The following is a 19,649-nucleotide window of genomic DNA, read 5'->3' on the forward strand; positions in this document are numbered from 1 at the left end:
GCTGGAGAAGAGGCATCTTAGTAAACTCTATATTTAGCAAACAAATTTAAGAAATTGCTGATTATTTATATAAATCAGCTGCATCAGCTGCCCCACCCTCCTGACAGCAGTAAGGACATAAGGAACTTGGTTAGGAACTGTCTTGGTCTTGTTTGGAAACAAAGAATGAGCTATGGAGGAAAGCATTGATAGTGCTTAAGTGCCTAAATGAGCGGTAGGAGGCTCACACTGGTGTCCACCACTTTAGTCCAATGACCACATTACACTTGTGAGGAGCAAAAGTGATTTTAGGAAAATGATGTAAAATGAATTGGACAAGAGGAGGCGAGCTGGTTGGCTTTTCATAATCTACCTCAATGAAGGAGCTTTCTGCTGTCAGTCTTGCTTCTACCAGGTCCTTTGATAAGCTCCAGCTCTTCTGCATAGTGAAAAATGCTAGGATCGCTGATGCAGGATATCACCCCTTGGCGCTTCCAGCTGCGGAGCACGGCCTGAGGAGGCTGTACTGGGAGGAGCCACGCGGAGCCCCGTCCCTTCCCTGGCAGGCACCTCTCCACGCTCCTTGCTGCTCTCAGGCTGCCTCGGGCTCGCGGCAGCTCGGTGGCTCCCGCTGCGCTGTCTTGGGACTCAGCCTTCAGCCCTGCCACTCACGGGATGCTGCTCCTCTGCGCTTGGTTTCTCTCTAATGTTATCATTCATGGTGTTTTCCCCAGTAACTTTTCTAAGGTATTTAACTTCTTAACACATGAATTACCTTCAATCATCTTCGTCTGATCTCACAACAAAACCAATCACTGATGCCCCAAACTGCAACTCACTTCTACCTCTGTATTACTTTCTCACTTAATAATTTTTCTTAATATCAAAATAACATCACCTCATAGGTTCTTATAAATAAAAGTCATGAATTAACTTTGGAAATGTTTATATATAATGTGTTTCCTTCATGTTCAGCTTCACACACATGAATAGACATGCAGAACCTAGAAGCTCCACGATGCACATTTATTTTAGTCCTTGTTATTAATTCAGCCTATTCAGATAAGAAAGGCTACAGTTTGCATGAACGATAAATCATTGAACTGTTATTTTTTAATATAATATAAAGAACCCTGGGGCCCTGATAGAGCTTTTACATCAAAAGATACTCCATAGGAAGAGAAAATCTCATAAATTATAAAAAAGTGTATTAATTTTTAAAACTGGTCTAAAAATGCTAGCCTTAAGGAATTTATGGAATAGACCAACAAAACATATCAAGGACACACATTAAAGTGGTAAAGGAAAGTGCAGGTTTTGTCTCTAAAATGAATAATATCTATCCCTCTAGTTCACCCCTCGGACTGAAGTATCTAGCTTTGATTTCTTCATGGGTGACAGAAACAATATTGAAAACCTGCTCAAGTGACTAAGGGCCCCAATTCCTTTTACGGACATGATTTGCTACAACCGCCAAGCGCTGAAGTGCTTGAATAACTCTCGAAAGCAGACCTTTGATGCCTTGTTTCCCTTGAGGATATTCAATAACTATAAATTCCTGTTTCAATGTAGTTTCCAAAAGCAGGATGTTTTGTAATTCCCTCAGTCATTTTAAGAGCTCTTTTTCTTCACATAGGAGTATTAACATCCTTCAGCAAATTAGCAACTGAGCAGAGTTGTTAGCAGAGTTTGTTTTTTTCCCACTCCTCATTCACTGTTTTGAGCTTATCCAAAAATGTGCAGCTGAAGACCAAGGTGTTTCAGCATAGGTTTATAGTTATCTGCTCCTGTTTTGTTTTCAGGGCTGCATCTTCTTGCTTACTAACTACATCTTTTCATCTGGAAATTTATCAACAGTGAGAAGAGAATGCGCGAGGACCTGCCTTGTTCCCTACACATTCCTCTCCTGGCTTGCACTGGGTCAGGCGTGCCAAGTTGAAAGATTTTTTTTTAAAAAACTTACCAAGATAGTGCGGTTTGAAATGTTCTTTATGCTATGCAGTTGTCCTTGGGTAATATTGCTAAGACCAGTATTGACTGAGGTGTTTAGTATTGAGCAAGCGTGACTGAACTACCAAGACCATAACCCTGCTGAGGTTCACAGATGTGCTGCACTTGCAGCCAAAGGAGACAACTCTTGTGCTTGGTTAATTACGACTAGTCAATAAAATGAAGCAAAGCAACTTCTGTGCTGAAAGCGTCAGAGTTACAGTTTTTTCCTTAGAATTTGCTCCAGATGGAAGAGATTTGATGGCATATAATCTTTTTTGTTGATACTTACTGGTTTCGTGTCACTTTATATCCACTTTCACAGAATGCTTTATGGATGCATGCATACGCTTAGCCTTTCATGGCTGAATGTCAAAGCAGCAGCTGTAGGTGCCTCAGTACTTGAAATATTGCCAGCTTCAAACATTATCTGATCGACTTTTAATCGTTGGCACAAAAAAGCATTCTCTTCTGAGACCGAAGGACCAACTACTTTGGGCATGAAGCATACGCTGTAGCGAAAACACCTCTGTACTGTCACCAGGTACCCAAACCTGCTCTCTGCTTTGTTCCCGCATGTTACAATCAGATGTGACAGTCCTTGGAAGCATGAAGTGGGCAGGCAAGGGAGCAATAAAGAGCAGTGATCAGGAATGGCTCACACATCCCGTCCTCCCTGCTGTTGCGTGCCAGCTACTGCAGCTGCTGCAGCCCTGCTTGCCCTACCTGCAGGCAGCAGAGTACAGTGGCGGTCTGGGGCATTTCATAAGCACTTCTGGAGACCATCTCTGCACCACCTTTGCTCAAAGTATGGTGGATAGAGAAAAATAATAAGTGGAAAGAAATTTCAAAATGTCGCACTATGGCTTACACAAATGGGGCTCTGCACAGTAGGGTATTAACCCCAAAGTGCATTCCTCGTCCCTCTACAGAGAGAGAGGAATACTGGCAACAAGCAAGGAAACACTGACAGCAAAGTGCGGGAATACAACAACCCCGAGCACCTCCAAGGGTCTTTTAGTTTGCTCATGCCTTTGACTGAAGTGGCATCTATTACCATTAATTTGCCCTCCTGCCCTTTTAGAGCTGAATGCAACTGAGCACGACAGACTGCCACCAGTGCAGACTTACGCAATCAGATTAGGGATAAAAAGGAAAACGGGGTGCACAGAAGTGAGGTCACAGCTGGCAGCTTGTTGCCATTTGCTGCACTGCCAGGTCAGAGCAGAGCTCAAGAGGGGCTGCTGTGACGGGCCACGCAGCGCTGCTGCTCTCTGCTGCTGCCTGCGGCCCGGGCAACTTCTGCCGATTCTGGTGTTCACAGAGAAGCAAGAAACAGGCAGGGTGGAAATGATCCTTTGGACTCAGCATTAAACTCAGCTTTCCTACAGAGTAGGAAAACTAGTGTCTTGCAGGAAGTCCAAGCTGGGACAAAAAAAAGCACCAAGCTAGAATGGAAGCAGAGCATTTGATTATGATTTCCAATGTACGAAGCAAGAGTAAAGCAGTCTGGAAATCATCTAGTGCTTCATCTAGCAGGTATATTAAAACTCACTTATTTTCATTCCACAAAGGGAAAACAGTAACTATGTGGTAACTGGCAGTATGTTTCATTTTTGCCTGTAAATTTTGCACACAGAAATCAACTGAAATGAGGAAATGAAGCTGGGTACAGGAAAGTGTGCCAACAGTATCAGCACAAAATAAATGAAGCAGAGGTAGTAATAATAAACAACTTTTCTCTTGAAAAAGTTGTGTAAAAATGTCATTTCCTATTTTGTAAAGTTAGAATACAGAAAGTCTATTTATTTTATATAAAGAGAATTATTCACACATTTTCAAAGTTCCAGAAACACTTTATTTAAAAATGGAGTTGTAAATGCATATAACAAAATAACATACATAATAAATGTAACAAAAATAAATAAGGAGAACATGTCCATACAAAATAAGAACATAGTAATGCAAAATGCTTATTACAGAACATAAAGGCATAAACGCCTGAAAGAACACAAATAGGATCTTGCACAAAGAGCCTGAACCATTAACCCTTCCTAACCAATTCCTATTTTTACTTGAGTGTGCAGAAAAATAATGTTCCCAAGCATTAAACAAAAGAAGGAATTATGGTGATGTTTTGGTACACTCCGTTTTTAACATCTAACTCTAGTTTGAATTTATTTTTGCTCTTCTGCCTCTTCTAAAACCTTTCTTATCACCTCTGTAAACTAGTGTCATTCAGGCTTCCACAGTTAGCTGGAGTATATTGAGTCATACAAGAAGGCTGTTTGCTTTTATTTTATTTAACGAAAATATGAAATTCATTATACAACAGATTAGTGGTTTTGTTTTTACATCTCTACAAAAAAAGTTTTTGCATTTTTATTAACTGGTCCAACTTTTACTGACTTCTGAAAGCCTGTACAATTTAAAAGTGTACAGAAAGTAGTTTTTTTTTTTTAAAACAAATGTCATAGAGGATTATTGCTGAAATATTAAAGACCATTTCATAAAAGCTGCAAAACTGTATCTTTAACCTTAATATATAGAGACTGATGCAAACATAGGAAAATTCCAGTCTATTAGTTACATTTAACAGAAATAACATTCCTCCAAATTACAGTGTTCTGGAAATACAAAGTAATTTACTTTTATTTTTATTATTATTTCCAAATGTTAAGTTACTGGGACAACTTAGAAGGAAAATAGGCTTATATGGGAAACTTTAGACTTGCTTGTCAGTGGTATAAGCAAAATGTCTGTTAGCAGTTTTCTTCCAGAATCCTTTTAAATATGTAAGACAGAGACAGGTTTACTAGCAAGACTACAGGAGAATATACAGAAGCAAATCATTTGCTCAGGAGTGCGTCTATCAATCAAGCAAATTATGAAAATCTATTTCCAAGTCCCCTAAAGAAAATTTTACATCTCATGATCATTCCAAGGAACTGTAATTTCTTTCATAAGCTTATTTCGCAATTGAATTGGTGAGAGCCCATTTGCCTCGATCTGCTTTTTAATGTCCCACATGGCTGGATGTTTAAATCTGTTTGCTCGTTTCCACAAACATTTGGACAGAAATGAGATATGAAATACTTCTATTTTCATTAACATCAAAAAGACATTTGAACAAGGTCAAAAAGTGCCAAATAGTCCTTTCAGAAAGTGGATTAAAACACTGCAGTGTTAATACAAGTACAGTATTAGCAGTTTTCTATGTACACCAAAACACTGTTTGCTGTTTAATGATATTGATATGTTCACCTACCACTCCCAGCAAATCTTAGTGCAAACATAATATGTGAATTTTTTTTAACCCCAAGACAATTTAGGCAGCGACGAGGTTATATAAATCACAGAACTGTTCGAGGTTTCAGTACAAAGAAAAGAATAGCTTTGTGAAATCTGTCTTACCTTTTACAGTAATGTGTCATTGTAGTCAAAGACAATGTTTCCTATATAAATCATCTCATTCAGAATCAAACCATAACTGTTCAACAGTTCTGTGTAAACTTTAGCGGAGGAGATCCATTCATAGAGCAGCTTGGCAAAAACATTTGGGGTTTCAGTAACATTAAATGTTAGATTGCCTGCATGGCTTTTAGAAAGAAATAAATCTGTTAAGGGAAAACTGCTGAGATAATAATTCTTCTGCAAAGCACACAACCACAAAGGGCAATCCTGCCACAATCTGCTTTTCTACACTGGTATCTATGCTTATCTTTATGATTTCAAAAGGATTTGTGTGACAATCAAAGCATCACAGTTAAAGAAAACTGGTTTAACAAAACAACCGCTGTTTGACCAAGCCATTTGTTTATTTATAAAACCAATATTACCATTTTTCTTTTATTTCTAAACATTTTGCGTGAAAGCTATTTCTATCAACGCCGAGACGTCATTCGCGCAGAGTGGCATCTTCCTCTTCACCGTCGGGGTTGAACCTGTTGAAGTGGATGCTGAAGTCGGACTCGGTGTTGTCAAAGTCGCTCGGGGCCGGCAGGGCAGCCGCGCGTGGGGCCCGCGCTTCGGGCTGGCAGGGGGCTTGCGCTGGGGAGCGAGAGCTGTGGGAGCTGGGACTCGCCTTGGGCTTCGCCTGAGCGGGTAGGATGGGGCTGGCGAATCCCAAGTTGCTTAGAGCATCCAGGGTGCCATCAGGGTCGATCATGGCGTTAATCACTAAGCAGTCAGGGAAAGAGCAAAGGGGATGGGGAGAAGCCATAGAAATTATGATTCTCTGCACAAGAAAATAGCTTTTCATATTTAAACTACACTAACATACATTCTTATCATTCCCATTAGAAGGCTCTTGATTACTGCAATCTCATGTTAATTTTTCTTTGAACACTGGTCGACACACAAAGAAATGATTTGGTCTCGATCTCTGGGCCTGGTTCCTTAGCAGCATATTCTAAACAATATAATCTGCAACAACTCAATGTATTTTGGTTAGAGCTGACCATGAAACAAATAGATTTCTCCATAAAGATGGCTAAGGATTCCTCCTGAAATATGTTAAAGGATGTATTAATATGGGGTTAAATCTGAATATCAGAAATAACAAATATAGGATATTTATACCACAATGATGGTTACACAGAAATATTGACCACATAATGAATTTCATCCCTCTAAATTAAACCAAGTATGAACAATAGACAATAAGGTTGTAGCTTTTTAAAATAAATTCATTCTTTAAGTTGATTTCGATAAAAGGAAGAGAAGTCTAAATAACATACTTTATAAATGCAACACATTCTTCTACGTTATATACCTAGATTAGTTTTTGCATATGAAAAGCAAATAAGTAAACTTTTACATTTATAAAATGAGGCCTCCACAATTGTAAAGAATGAATTCAGTAATATGAAGCGAAGATGTCAATGTTTAATTCTAAACTTACATTTGATTATGCCAGATAAAGTTTTTAGAGATTTCCCAATAATTACGGTCCTAAAACATTCTTTATACTGAACTGCATACTGAATATAAACAAACACACACACAGATTGTGCCAGGGGAGGTTCAGGTTAGATCCTAGGAAAAATTTCTACGTGGAAGGAGTAGTCAAGCTGCCCAGGGAAGTGGTGGTGTCACCATCCCTAGCAGTGTTTGAGAAACGTGTAGATGAGGCACTGAGGGACATGGTTTAACAGAAATGGTGTGGAGGGGTTTATGGTTGAACTCTATGATCTTGAAGGTCTTTTCTAATCATAATGATTCTATAATTCTATATAGGAGAAATTGGAAGCAAGCAATAAAAAGAGGAGGGAAAAAAAGTATTTATACCTTGCAGTTGTTTCTCAACTCGTTTCAGTTCCTGTAAAATTGATGAAATTTCCTAGAAAAGAAACAAATATTCAAAGGCTTAAGGACATGTCTCAACAAGAAAAAAGAGATTCGAGCTGCCTGTCATAGTAAATAATCCTTCATGGATCCTGAACACTTTAAGGCTGGGTAGATGCAGATCTCTCACAGAACAAGAGTTCTTCCTGACCAGCCATTTGCCCAAATCAATAAAATCTCATTCTGTCTCCTGCACACCTGCCTATGCTACATCTCCTCAAGCACAGACATTACTGTTCTGTAGAAATGAGGCAAAGTGATAGCAAGCCGCTACAGGGAAGTTACAGGATAAACCCCATATTAAGGGGGTAGATGTTGATACATAACCTTGTGCAGATGCAAGTCAGAAGAGCCAGTAAGACGTGCTCACTGGGATTTTGTCCGCAGCTGCTGGCATGGGGCCTGTGGGACCCTGCACAGCAGGGATGGCAGGCCCTCGGTGCTCCTTTGCTTTGCAGATTTGCCCTTCGGGTGCTGCATGACTTAGTCACAGTGAGTCAGTCAGAAGCACAAGAATCATTAAATGTATCACGTGTCAAATTATAAATGTGTTAATCCTGCTGCTGCAGAATCCTACACTGAAGACTATTGCTAATTACTGCTAAAGAGCTACCACTGGTTTTGTGTGTCCTTAAAAGCTGAGGATTTTCAAAAAAGCTGATTTCAGAAACCCATTGAAAGACTTTTGTACTAATAAACTTGGTGCGACTAACCCAGAGATTGATAATGTTGGATTTTACAGTTATCTTTGAGCAGATTCCACATCAACACATTGCATTTCTAACATTAGAAATTTTCATGAGTAACTTGCTCAAAAAAAAAAACTGTCAGTGTAAGTTATAACAGTGAGTTAGTAATGATTGGTTTAAAACAAAACAAAGCAAAAAACATCACTATTCAGCAGAAAATACTGGCCAAGTATGTAAGACTCGTAGGGAAAACCAATCTGAATGCACCTTATGGTGTAATAACTCAAGGTTGTAAAACAGCGAAGTGCCGGGCAGTTCAAGTCAGGAGGAAATGTGTTCATATTCTGCTTCTGTAGGAGCCTAGTATCAAGACTGTGAGGAGGAATCTCCTCTCCTACCTTTCCCTCAGAAAAGAAAGCTGTCTGCCCCAATTCAGCAGGGGTGGATGAAGGTTATGGATGGTGCACTGAAGTTAACACTTCAGCACGATTCTAGATTTGAAGAGTGAATTTACTGCAGTATAGCTACGGGTTCTTTTCATTCACACACATAGCGAAATATAACTGTTTCTTTAAATATTAATAATGAGTTGCTAAATTAGCTTAAGACTGTCAAACAAGATTATTTAAAACCATTTGAACATTCAAATTCTCATGGTTGTTACCTTACCTTTAATTAACTAGACTTACAGAGTTTGTACTTATTTGTTGTATGTTTTCAAATTACTCTTTATGTAAGGAATAATTCCCCTATTTAATTATTCATGATTATTTATGTATTAGAAAGTAAGGCTTACTAATTATTAAAAAGGATTAGGTTTATTGAACTATACTGAGTGGCTAGGAATTTTTTTTTTTAATTTTGCATTTATATAATTGAAGATAATTCAATTCTGCTGCTGATTATTTGGATATTAAATGAGGAAGAGACTCATTTCACCCAGGAAGAGATAACGGTTCATACCATGCTTGATGTTTTCACAATTGGAACTTCACTTTCAGCTCGCAGCTTGTTTTCGATTTCATCCCAATTTCTGTCTTTGTCCTTAAATAATATTCTATAAGAAAGGCAGGCAAGAATACTTTATTTAAAATAGACAAAAAATAAAAAGCTATCACTTATAGATTGGATGCAGGACACAAGAAAACAGCCTAGGAAACTCTGAATAAAACTGAAATCTGAAAAAAATGACAGAATACAACCATACAGTTTAGATATTCAGGGAAGCATACACCACTGCAGCAATATCATTCTTACTGATAATAAAATGGTAAGCCAAATAAGCTAGATATTTAGGGGTGGTATTAAAAAAACACCTCAGATTCTTTCCTTCAGCTTTGAGAGATTTTTTTTTTAATCCAACGATTAGCAGTAGTCAGAGTTCCCTATTAAGGCTGCACTTTGCAATAGCTGCAAAATTTAAAAGAAAAATATCACTGCTAAATAAACACAACTCTTGTATTTGTGTTTTAAATTAATTTAATGAAAAATAAAATAATTTAGGAAGTTAAATAAACACCTGTATCATAGAACATATTTTCTCCTAATGCTTGGAAATCTTCAAAGCACAAACTACATAGAATCATAGAATGCTTAAGGTTGGAAGGGACCTCTAGAGATCATCTGGTCCAACCCCCCTGCACACGCAGGGTCACCTAGAGCACGTGGCACAGGACTGCATCCAAGCAGGTTTGGAAGATCTCCAGAGAAGGAGACTCCACAACCTCTCTGGGCAGCCTGTTTCAGTGCTCTGTCACCCTCACTGTTAAGAAATTTTTCCTTAAGTTTCTGTGAAACTTTTGGTGCTTCAGTTTGTGGCCATTACCTCTGGTTCTGTCGGTGGCCACCAGTGAAAAGAGGCCAGAGCCATCCTCCTCACTCCCTCCCTTGAGGTACTTATAGACACTGATTAGATCCCCTCTCAGCCTTCTCTTCTCCAGGCTGAACAGGCCCAGCTCTCCCAGCCTTTCCTCATAGGGCAGATGTTCCAGGCCCCTCTTCTGTTTAGAAAAGTCACTTCTATTATTTGTAAAATCCTAAAGCATACTATGAGCTTCCCATTTTTTTGTTTTGTGATATACATAACATCTTGCTGTGATATACAATTCTTGTTTTCATTTGCCATATCATATACATCATTTAAGTTGTCTACATTTAGACAATTTAAAAAATAAATCTATGCATATTTAAGGCCTGAGTATTCACTTTTATGAGTATGCGACATTATGGAGACACAAGGAGTATATTCCAAATCTTCTATGTCTCTAGTTGCTATAGCTGGATACTAAGCTTGGTTGGAACTGTAATTGCAGCAACCATTAATGGTATTTCAGAGATAAAAGTACAAAAATAGCCACAGTAAGACTGCTAAGCAAAAAAATAATTTAAAGACATGAGCAAAAAGTTGCCTCTTTTCAAGAAGTTACTAGTGTAGTTAAGGCTCAGAGCAAATATTTTTTTTTAAGGTGGAAATCCTTGATACATTGCATCTCAGCACTTCAAAGACTAAAGATTTCAAAGGAGGCTGGCAGTCTTAATACTGCAGTTCTGTTAATCTTCCTTCGTCTATGGAAAAAAATCCCACTCTCAACCACTATCTTGTCAGGAAAGTCTACTTATGCAAAGCTTGTACCCTGCCCCCTCAGTATATGGATGCCATAGGCAGGATACCATCCAGAAGCTGCTTTAACTGCTGTTTTGTCTTCACTCACAGTTGCTTTTGTATCCAAACTGAAGCATGTTTTTTGTTAGATGTTTCAGTCAGAGGAAGCATTATTTAAATGACATAATATAATAGTATCAAGGCAAATGCCAGAAAGCCTGAATTTTGGAAATGTTTGGAGTTAGCATATAGAAAAGCCTACATAGTAACACTTTCTGTTTTTAATAGCATTTATATCACCTTGGAAATTAGTAAGAATGTAAAACATAAGGTTTTGTAAAGTGAGCAGTCCAATTGATTTTTGGTATTACTTTAGAAAGACTATTGCCTTTTTACAACTTTTTTTTTCAGTTTTTATTTTTATTTGCCTTTATTTGCCAACATTTATACTGCCTTTTTCAATTTTTTTTTATTTCAGCATTTAATACATTTTAACCTTCTGAAGGCTTAGATCACTATCTTCTTTGATCTTTTTTCCTCCTTACCACAGTCTTTATATTAAAATAACATATTTAGATTTGCCTATCATCACCTGCTCTTGCTTTTCTAGTCTGCCCTTCTGGGACAAATTTTTCTAAATCTTATTTGATTGTGCTTAGTCCTCACCTTTCCTTTACTGCACTTAGCAGGCCAGACAGGGAACAGGAGAGATTGACAAGTTGGTAACCACAGGGACCCTATCGTTTGGCCTAAATTTTGCTTCGCTACACAGGTACTTGCCTGCTACACATTCATGCTGTACAGCACTGACAAAATCACATAGGTTTTGCCTCTAAAAAACAAACTTACCTTTTCCCTTCACAATCTCTGCAAGTCTTGCAAGCTCATTATAATGTATAAAGACAGAAAAACAAACTGGATGTACAGTTTAGCATTGGAGAAGCCACTATCAGAGTCTGCAAGCATAGACTTCATTGTATGATATGCGACATGTAAGTTGCAGTAATTTTAAAATATAATTTAGTTTCAAACACAGTATTGGATAAAAACTTAAGTGAACAGGCACAGTAATGGATAAAGATACATTATAAAGAAGCAACATAGCAATATCCAGGCTACAACCATATCCTTAAGAAAAGAAGTAGGTGAAAGGAAAGAATTGGACACTTCAATGTCTCAAGCAGGTCACCGTGCTAGACTTGGCACAGAACAGCCTGGCCCGCACTCCAGAATCTAACAGAGAAATACAGCAGCAAAAGCTTCTTTCAGTCCTATTTCTTCATCACATTAAGAAAATATATAAGATAGGAATGACAACAAAACTCAGATTAGTTCAGACATTATCTGTAATGAGAAATCAAAAAAATAGCTTCTCTAATCAAGCAGGAAAATAAACAACTCAGAAAAATGATATTTCCTTCTCAGCCTTATTTTCATTATTCCTTGCAACTCATTTTAATTTCTGGTAGATCTTCTGGTCAAAAATAACTAAAAATATTTATGCCCTTAATATTTTGCCAAAGCAAAAATGATCTTTTTAGTAAAGACACCTATTGCAAATAAAATATTAGGGAAAAAAAAGATCACATTCACAGGAAGCATGTCTTTTTCCAACTGGCTCAGCTTGGAGGGATATAATTTTTAAGATGCAATTCACAAAAACTGTAATTGCCTTGTCTTTTTGTGAAAGAAGTCTACATGTGTAAACAATTAGGTTTTAGGAAGGAGTTTTAAAACCACAAAACACAGTCAAGCACACAACTATTTACTGGCACCTTTTAAAATTTCTCTTCCCCTTTTAGCTTTGGAAGAGACACAGCTGGCAAAATTGCCAGCTTGCAAGTCTCACAGATATATTAATTTGCTTAGCCCCAGTGAAATGACAAGTATACCTGCCAATGGAACTTATCTTTAGAGTTCAGCTTTGTCAGATGTATGTTGCCTAACATCTTTGTTTGTAATTATCTTTGCTTTGATGTACATAGGCTCTTGATCCTTTATATGATCCCTAAAAAGCAGTTCTTGACTACTGTTAATTTTTCTGATTCAAAGTTCCATTTATATTATGAATAATTTTCTATTATTCAAATTAACTTAAAGCAGGACTGTATAATTACATCCTTTTCCACTTTATTTTTGATTACATCTCTGAGGAAAATGGTAAATTGTTACTTACTGATGCAAGCTTTTCTATTATATTTTGTGGATACACACATTTAGAGTAAGCAAGTGGGATTACATATCATATTTATAGGTGTTCCTATATTTAAAATGTCATCAAAGACCATATAATTACTCCACTAATTATGACGTAGCTGACCAACCTCTTATAAACTCAGGAAAGAAAACAGAAAAATATAAGCCTTGATTTTATAGTTACTTTCTTTCCTCAGAAAAGATATGCATGCATAAATTTGTTTTAAGTTATTGTGCTGAACTCACAGGGTTTTTTATTTTGAATAAACTGAGGTAATGTTGGCAATAAACTATAGATTATGAAGAGTCCAACTAACAAGAAATATCGAGACAAAAAAATAGTAGAGTATGAAACACATTTCTTTTGAGACTCTTTACATATCTTCCTGGAATCCTACCACAAATAAGTCAACTAATAAGCAAGATTGTTGTATTGACAATGCAGCTTTAGCAGTAAAAAATCCTATTAAGGATCCTGGTATGGAGTTCCGCACGGACTTCATAGTATTTTCCCACAGAATTGTGCTTAAAACAAGAAAATATCTGTTTGAAAATTTAACAAATAGGTCAACTGTTATGGCGGGAAATTTGAGAGCAAGAGCTGTGAATAAGATGCTTGACAGTGAGGGAAGGATAGACCAGAAGTGATGTTGAAAGCAAAGTCCAGAAATGTGTCATTTGATTTGAGATGGAACAATGAATGACTAGAGGAGTGCAAGGGGGAGAGTGAAATATTTGTGCTAAAATTCACTCTGCAGAATTCTGGATAGATATAAGTAGGGTGGAATAACAGCTCAAAATAACAGAAAATAAAAGTAAGCTGTAGAAATTGAACTCTGAAGCTGTGTGGAAGAAAAAGCTTTATCACAGACTATCAAAGAGTAATAAAGTGCAGACATCCAAATGCAGATCTATCTGTGTGACAATAGCATATGAACTCTAAGCTTTGGCAAAGGTGATGCCACGCTCTTAAGAAAGTTAGTGGGAGAGAGCATATATGCTGGAGTGAATATGAAATCCAGACTTAATAGTAGTCAGCATGTTTACTAGAATTTAGGACAATAGTGCTTGCTGCTATTACAGTGCTTTATATACATAGTTGTTCCTTCTGAAACATTCCACCATTAAAAATGTTAAAAAAAATTCTAGCTGTTTTATTTACTGCAGCCATTTCAAAATTTCTCATTTGATTACTGTGCTAGTAGCTTCTCAAGGTAATCATGGTGATATATGTGCCAATTAAACAGAAATGCCATGTTCTGCAAAGGTGAAAAAAGCAGTGTGAAATTGCAGAGAAGCTGTTAAGCTTCATCTGGATGGAAAGATGTTATCACCAGAAGGAATTACTGCAGTCATCTAGTTACATCTTCTGAAGACTTGAAATAAGAATTTTATGTATTTCAGCTGCAGTCCTCCGAGACAATAATTTGAGCTTATGCAGCTTGTTTTATAAATTCAGCTATATTCCTGGGGCTCACTGACATCTTCGGAAGAACAGAACTACTGTTGTAAGTGTGTGTGAGCAGAGGACAAAACAAAGCAAAAAAAAGAAAAAAAAAAAAAAACTGATGAAATTACGTGAGTGATACTAACTGCTTTGATTTTTGTTGCATATAATTTTGTTAGGGAATCTTAACACACCTTTAAGAACTTTCTTCCTGCCTCTGACATGAAACAAGGCTTTTATAAACCTACTGCTTTCCCGCATTGTCTAATCACCTCTCCAAAACAAGTTATTTTTCAGATGGATTTATTGAAACTGCTCTCCCATTTGCTTTTTCTTCCCAAAGTGGGCAATCACTGGAGGAGCTTGGCTGGTCCAGTTTTACAGCTGAGCAACATTTTAATCCTATCTTTTTAAGAAAAGAAGTTCTAGGAGATTTGTATAGAGGTAGTATAGATTTTGCACAGCATTTGTTCCTGGATCATTGCTGGACTAGGACTGATACTGCTCTGTCCATTCAACTGTTGTTGATATTTATCTCTGTATAATATGAAACACAAACAATAATGGAATAATTATTTTTCCCAAATCTTTCTGAACATTTTTGAAAAAGCCATAATGAGCATTGCTTTCTTTATAACAAAAGTTGCTACCAATATATTTACTCTGTATTACTCTGTATCTGTATTCAAAACATAATTACAATGGGTAGGAAGGGTGATGCGAGAAGAACAGTAATTACAATGCCCAAAAAACACATACCTGATTTTGCCAGCTGTTTTGTCTATGGATTGTCTTATCTTGCGAGAAAATTGGAAGACTGAGGACAAAAGCAAGCTGTCCCCCATAACCTGCAATAAATTTTAATGGAAAAAAAAAACATTATTAGTTCAATTGGAATTAGATGCAAACAATTACATAAGTTCTGAAATAGACTTTAAGTTACAAAAATATAATTGTATCCTAATCACTATACAAAACAAAAAATTTTGAACGTTATACAAACTAAATAGTACAGGAATACTTTCTTCGAGTATTACTAGAATGCTACAGGTAGCAAAGTATCATGTCTGGAATATTATGTGGGGAGACAACTGCAAAAGCTCAAGAGACTTGTAGAGAAAAACAAGTTGTGTAGTCACCTCATCCCTGCTCCAGGTTCTTCTTCGGGTAATTGTTGGGGGATCAAGGGCATCCGCTAGCTGAGGTCTGCCGTCACCAGGCCGTCCGTTCCCCTCGGGTGGTTTGGCATGCACTAATGGAGGGATTTTTCTAAAATTGAGACTTTCATCAAATACACGGTCAACCAACTGTGGGGAAAAGAAAGATGCAGCTTATGAAATCTGCTGGATATATGCATGATAGGACTAATATTTTTCCATCTGAAACAGGTTACTAGACCCTATCAAACGAAAAATCACTCTATTGGTCTCATATCAAATAATGCAATCTGATGTAACAAAACCTTGCACAACTGATTGGCTTTTTTTTTCCTCCAAATTCCAGACATACATGGCAACAGAAACCTCATGAAAAATTTTGCTTATATACAGGTAGCAAGTTAGTTACCTATGAAGTGGTGCTAGATAAATTATTTTCCTGATTAATGAAACATATCTGTCAAATTAGTACTGTAGTGCCATAGTTTAACTTCAGCCAAACAAATTAGTCATATGGTTATAGAAACACCTAAACCTACAGGAAGGAGGTACTGCCACGGGCAGTAGCATGTATGCACTGCACAGTATTTTTTAAAGAAGAAAATTAACATGAATTTCATAATATGTAAGTCAGCGTGATCTAACTGGATCACACTTCTACTTGCTGAAGTTTAGCTATGATTCTTTAACAATAATAATAATAATAAAAATCTAGGTGGGTGTAGTTATAATTCTAGTGGATACACACCTCACTGATTTCTTGTCACTGTTTATATCTTTTTTTCCACAGAAAATGACAGCCTTATACTAAACACAGCCAACTAATGTATTAACCAAACCTTATGTACACAAAAATGAGTAAACATATTTTGAAGGTAGCACTATGAGGGAGAAAATACAGTCAAACATTTATGACAAATTAGGATGAATTGTAATACGGCAGACAAAGATGATTTAAATTCAGATCAACATATCAGATTAAAATATTTACCAGTATTAGACCTGTGATGATTACTAGAACAAGTTAGTCAAAATATTCATACAGCAACACGCTAGAGAAAGTCAAAGAAAATAAGAACTAGCACAAGCTCAGGGCAAACGTATTTCAATGCATCTTTGGAGAATGTTATTAGAAAGGAAAATCTAAAGGTACTGTTAATGCTAACTAAGCATTTTAGTGTTCAAAAGATACATTTTCATGTCAACTGTGAAAAGACAGGCTTTTCTGTTTGTAACAGCCATGAAAAGTTATATATGTACACAATTGTATATATTCATGCATACACACTAGTATCTTTAAATGCACTTAGATACTACTACCAAGTGGTATCTAAGGCTTTGGACAAGCAAGAAACAAATAGCCATTCTGCCCTATGTTTTGTGGAAAAAAAGAGACAGACAGAATGCATTTGGGTGATCTTTTTGACAAACTTTGTTCATAGATTCATTTCTGGGTCGCTTACTTGTCAAAATGTGAAGGAATTTTAAATCAAAAGAGTATGCAGAGATCATGCATATAAGTTAGGTGGAATAACTAAAAAAAGGCTATGCAAAATGCTAAAAGCAAAAGAAATAAAGAAAAGAAAGAACCTTATGCATTTCTCCATGAAGATCTCCTACCTCTTCTCTAGTGTCTATGGCAGAGCCAGGGGTGGTGGCAGCAGTGCTTACTGTGGTACTGGGGGCAGTGCCTGAAGAAGTCACTGAATCTATCTCTCCTGCTACATCATTGATTTCCCGTGCGATGAGAGCCAGATCTTGACTGATCCTAGTAATAAAGACAGTGTTACATTCCCCCCTGCAAATAATTCCAGAGCAGCAGAGTCCAGCCTACAGCCTTTGGGCTTCTATGTTTTAGCTCTTGATGATGACTGTTCTAGGATAATGTATATATGATTATAATAAATTCAAGATCTGTTCACAAAACCTTAGAGAGCAAAATTTATTTGAAACTTTTAGACAGAGTTTCCTTCTTTTCTTTGTAGTGTTCCCAGGCAAAGGTATGTGCAACATGGACAGTAAGTGCAACATTTGAAATGTACTGGAATTACTGTGAACATATTGCACAGATGATCTGTGTGTATGCAGTGAAGCTGACACATCTGGAATATATTTGATTTAATACAGATATTACCTGTATCATTACAGATATTACAACTGTACCATAGTTTACCTACTTACAAAAAACTTCTCCAGGACTCCTGGTTATCCAGCAGCCCTGTGCCTTGCTCGAAACAAGCTGCTTGCACATCTGAATTTCCAGACAATGCTCAAAATTAATCAATGCACGCATTCCTGTTAGGACAGGATGTACCTACCTGGATATGACAGCACAAGTACATCTCACTTCCCAGCCAAAGACTCCTGAGACTAACTACTCTTTGAAGTGCTCTGAACTGCTGCCTTTACAGCTACTGCGCTTTTTCTTTTCTCCTCATGCATGGCATCACAAAATAACTCAGCTAAAGCTTTAATCTGCTTGGCAGCAGACAAGCACTGGAAGAGAGCTTGCCAACCTCAGCAGAGGTATGAAGAGGGAGTGCTTGGTGGACTGCTCTGAATTCTTAGCCTTTGCGCTACTACTGTACCCACCACTAACTAAAGCAGCCTGAATCTCCAGCTTAGAGCAGCAGTTAGGAGGATCTGGAAAAAAATAGAAGTTGTGCAGTGAGGTTACACTCGTCACTGCTTATTAAGAGCTGAGGCTTCTTCCGCTATTTTGAAATGGCCTCTCTCTTCAAGTCAAAATAAGTGGACTCTACTGATATAGAGATGGAGATTAAGATTGAGAGTCTAGAAAGAAAAAACATAATTATAGGAATTTTTACTCAAATTTCAGCACCGGATTTTGTAACTAAGTACTAGCAATCCAATGAAGCACATTGTTGTGTTGTGTTGTGTGGCATGAATAAACATACAATTAGAATAAGGCAGTGGAATCAATATGCTGCAATTACCTGTACCCACTCAAAACATTATTTCTGAATTCAAACAATGAAAGACTGTAACAGTAAAGTAAAAACAGGTTAATTATTTATAAATTATTTATAAAGTATGTTATGTGTCTCTAACTATCTTAACAAATAAAGTCTAATTACGATTTCTTTTGAGGTCATTTTTGTGTGTTTCATGTTCTTATAAATGCACACCATTAAGCCTCCAAGTTGAGCTACTATTCAGCAATTACCTTCTTTTCAGAAAGCCACATCAGTTTTAAAAGACAAAGAATAAAAGGCATGCTATCAAATGTTCGAACTTCTGGGACAAGTTTTGGTATTTAACGAACAGTTATGAAGGAAAAAAAGGATAAGAAATTGCTGTTATCAGCAATTCCTCCACAAGAGAAGCGTCATTCAACAGTAAAACCAGAAGCAGTAAAAAACTGCTAATACGTAACTCTCCAAAGAAATCAGTACTGTTTCAACATGTGACAGCCACTAACAGAATTTTTCAAAATTCTGTAACATGTCAGCATTTCAAGTCTACATAAAACAGAAATCAAGTGAATCCTGAAAATTTCTTAATAAAACAATTCTAACGTGAACGGCAAAAAATTTCTTAGATAAACACCATGGCAAGCACTAGCTATGTGAACAAATCTGAAATTAATTTCAAATTAAAATAAAAAAATCAAATTAAAAAAAAAACATTACATGAAGAGTCAGTTACTTGACTGTAGAACTGACTACATTTTTCAAGGTCCATTTGAAGCACAGTGCTAATGGCGGTAACAAAGAAATTGCTACACTAGCTCAGGCACTAGCAACAGTAGAAATTACTTTTTGATGAACACATATGATTTAAATTAGGAAATATCTAACATGAAGTAATATCTAAATAAATTCAAAATTAAAATGAGAACATGGTCTTTCACACTGACAAGAATCACTCCTCGCGCTCACCTATACAGCGGTCTGAAATTTTACCTCAATATTAATAGAAAGCCAGTATAAAACCAAACACTTTCGATTTGAGAAACAGACTGTCAGAGACGAGGTCTTCTACACAAAGTACATCTGTAAGTGGTACTAATGCAACCAGAAGTTTCTATTATGAGATTTAGCTATCAGCAGTGACTGCCATATTCCATTAGCAAATCATGTGCTGGTAACACGAGTGTTCTGTCTGTCAGGCTCTCACAAAATTACCCATTGAGCTACCAGAGCAAATAGAAGCTCTAAGTAGAATGATATAGAAAAGCCATCAGCTCACTTTCCCCACATATGACCACTTGGATACAAATT

General features: G+C 37.0%; 1 protein-coding gene across 1 annotated transcript in view; it reads right to left on the bottom strand.

The window, feature by feature from the left end:
• Positions 1-3,803: 3,803 nt before the first annotated feature.
• CEP170 (centrosomal protein 170) overlaps positions 3,804-19,649 on the bottom strand; it is a 92,544-nt gene continuing 76,698 nt past the window's right edge. Inside the window, exons 14-19 of the mRNA XM_088524151.1 lie at positions 17,026-17,173; positions 15,388-15,555; positions 15,008-15,096; positions 8,967-9,060; positions 7,258-7,309; positions 3,804-6,147 (exon numbers count right to left, since the gene is read on the bottom strand). Coding sequence (XP_088380277.1) covers positions 5,867-6,147; positions 7,258-7,309; positions 8,967-9,060; positions 15,008-15,096; positions 15,388-15,555; positions 17,026-17,173 — 832 coding nt within the window. The 3' untranslated portion in view covers positions 3,804-5,866. The remainder of the gene's footprint in view (positions 6,148-7,257; positions 7,310-8,966; positions 9,061-15,007; positions 15,097-15,387; positions 15,556-17,025; positions 17,174-19,649) is intronic.

This window comes from Tinamus guttatus, unplaced genomic scaffold, assembly GCF_059628265.1.
Source record: "Tinamus guttatus ecotype Peru unplaced genomic scaffold, ASM5962826v1 Tinamus_guttatus_pri_ptg000208l, whole genome shotgun sequence".
Lineage (NCBI taxonomy): Eukaryota > Metazoa > Chordata > Aves > Tinamiformes > Tinamidae > Tinamus > Tinamus guttatus.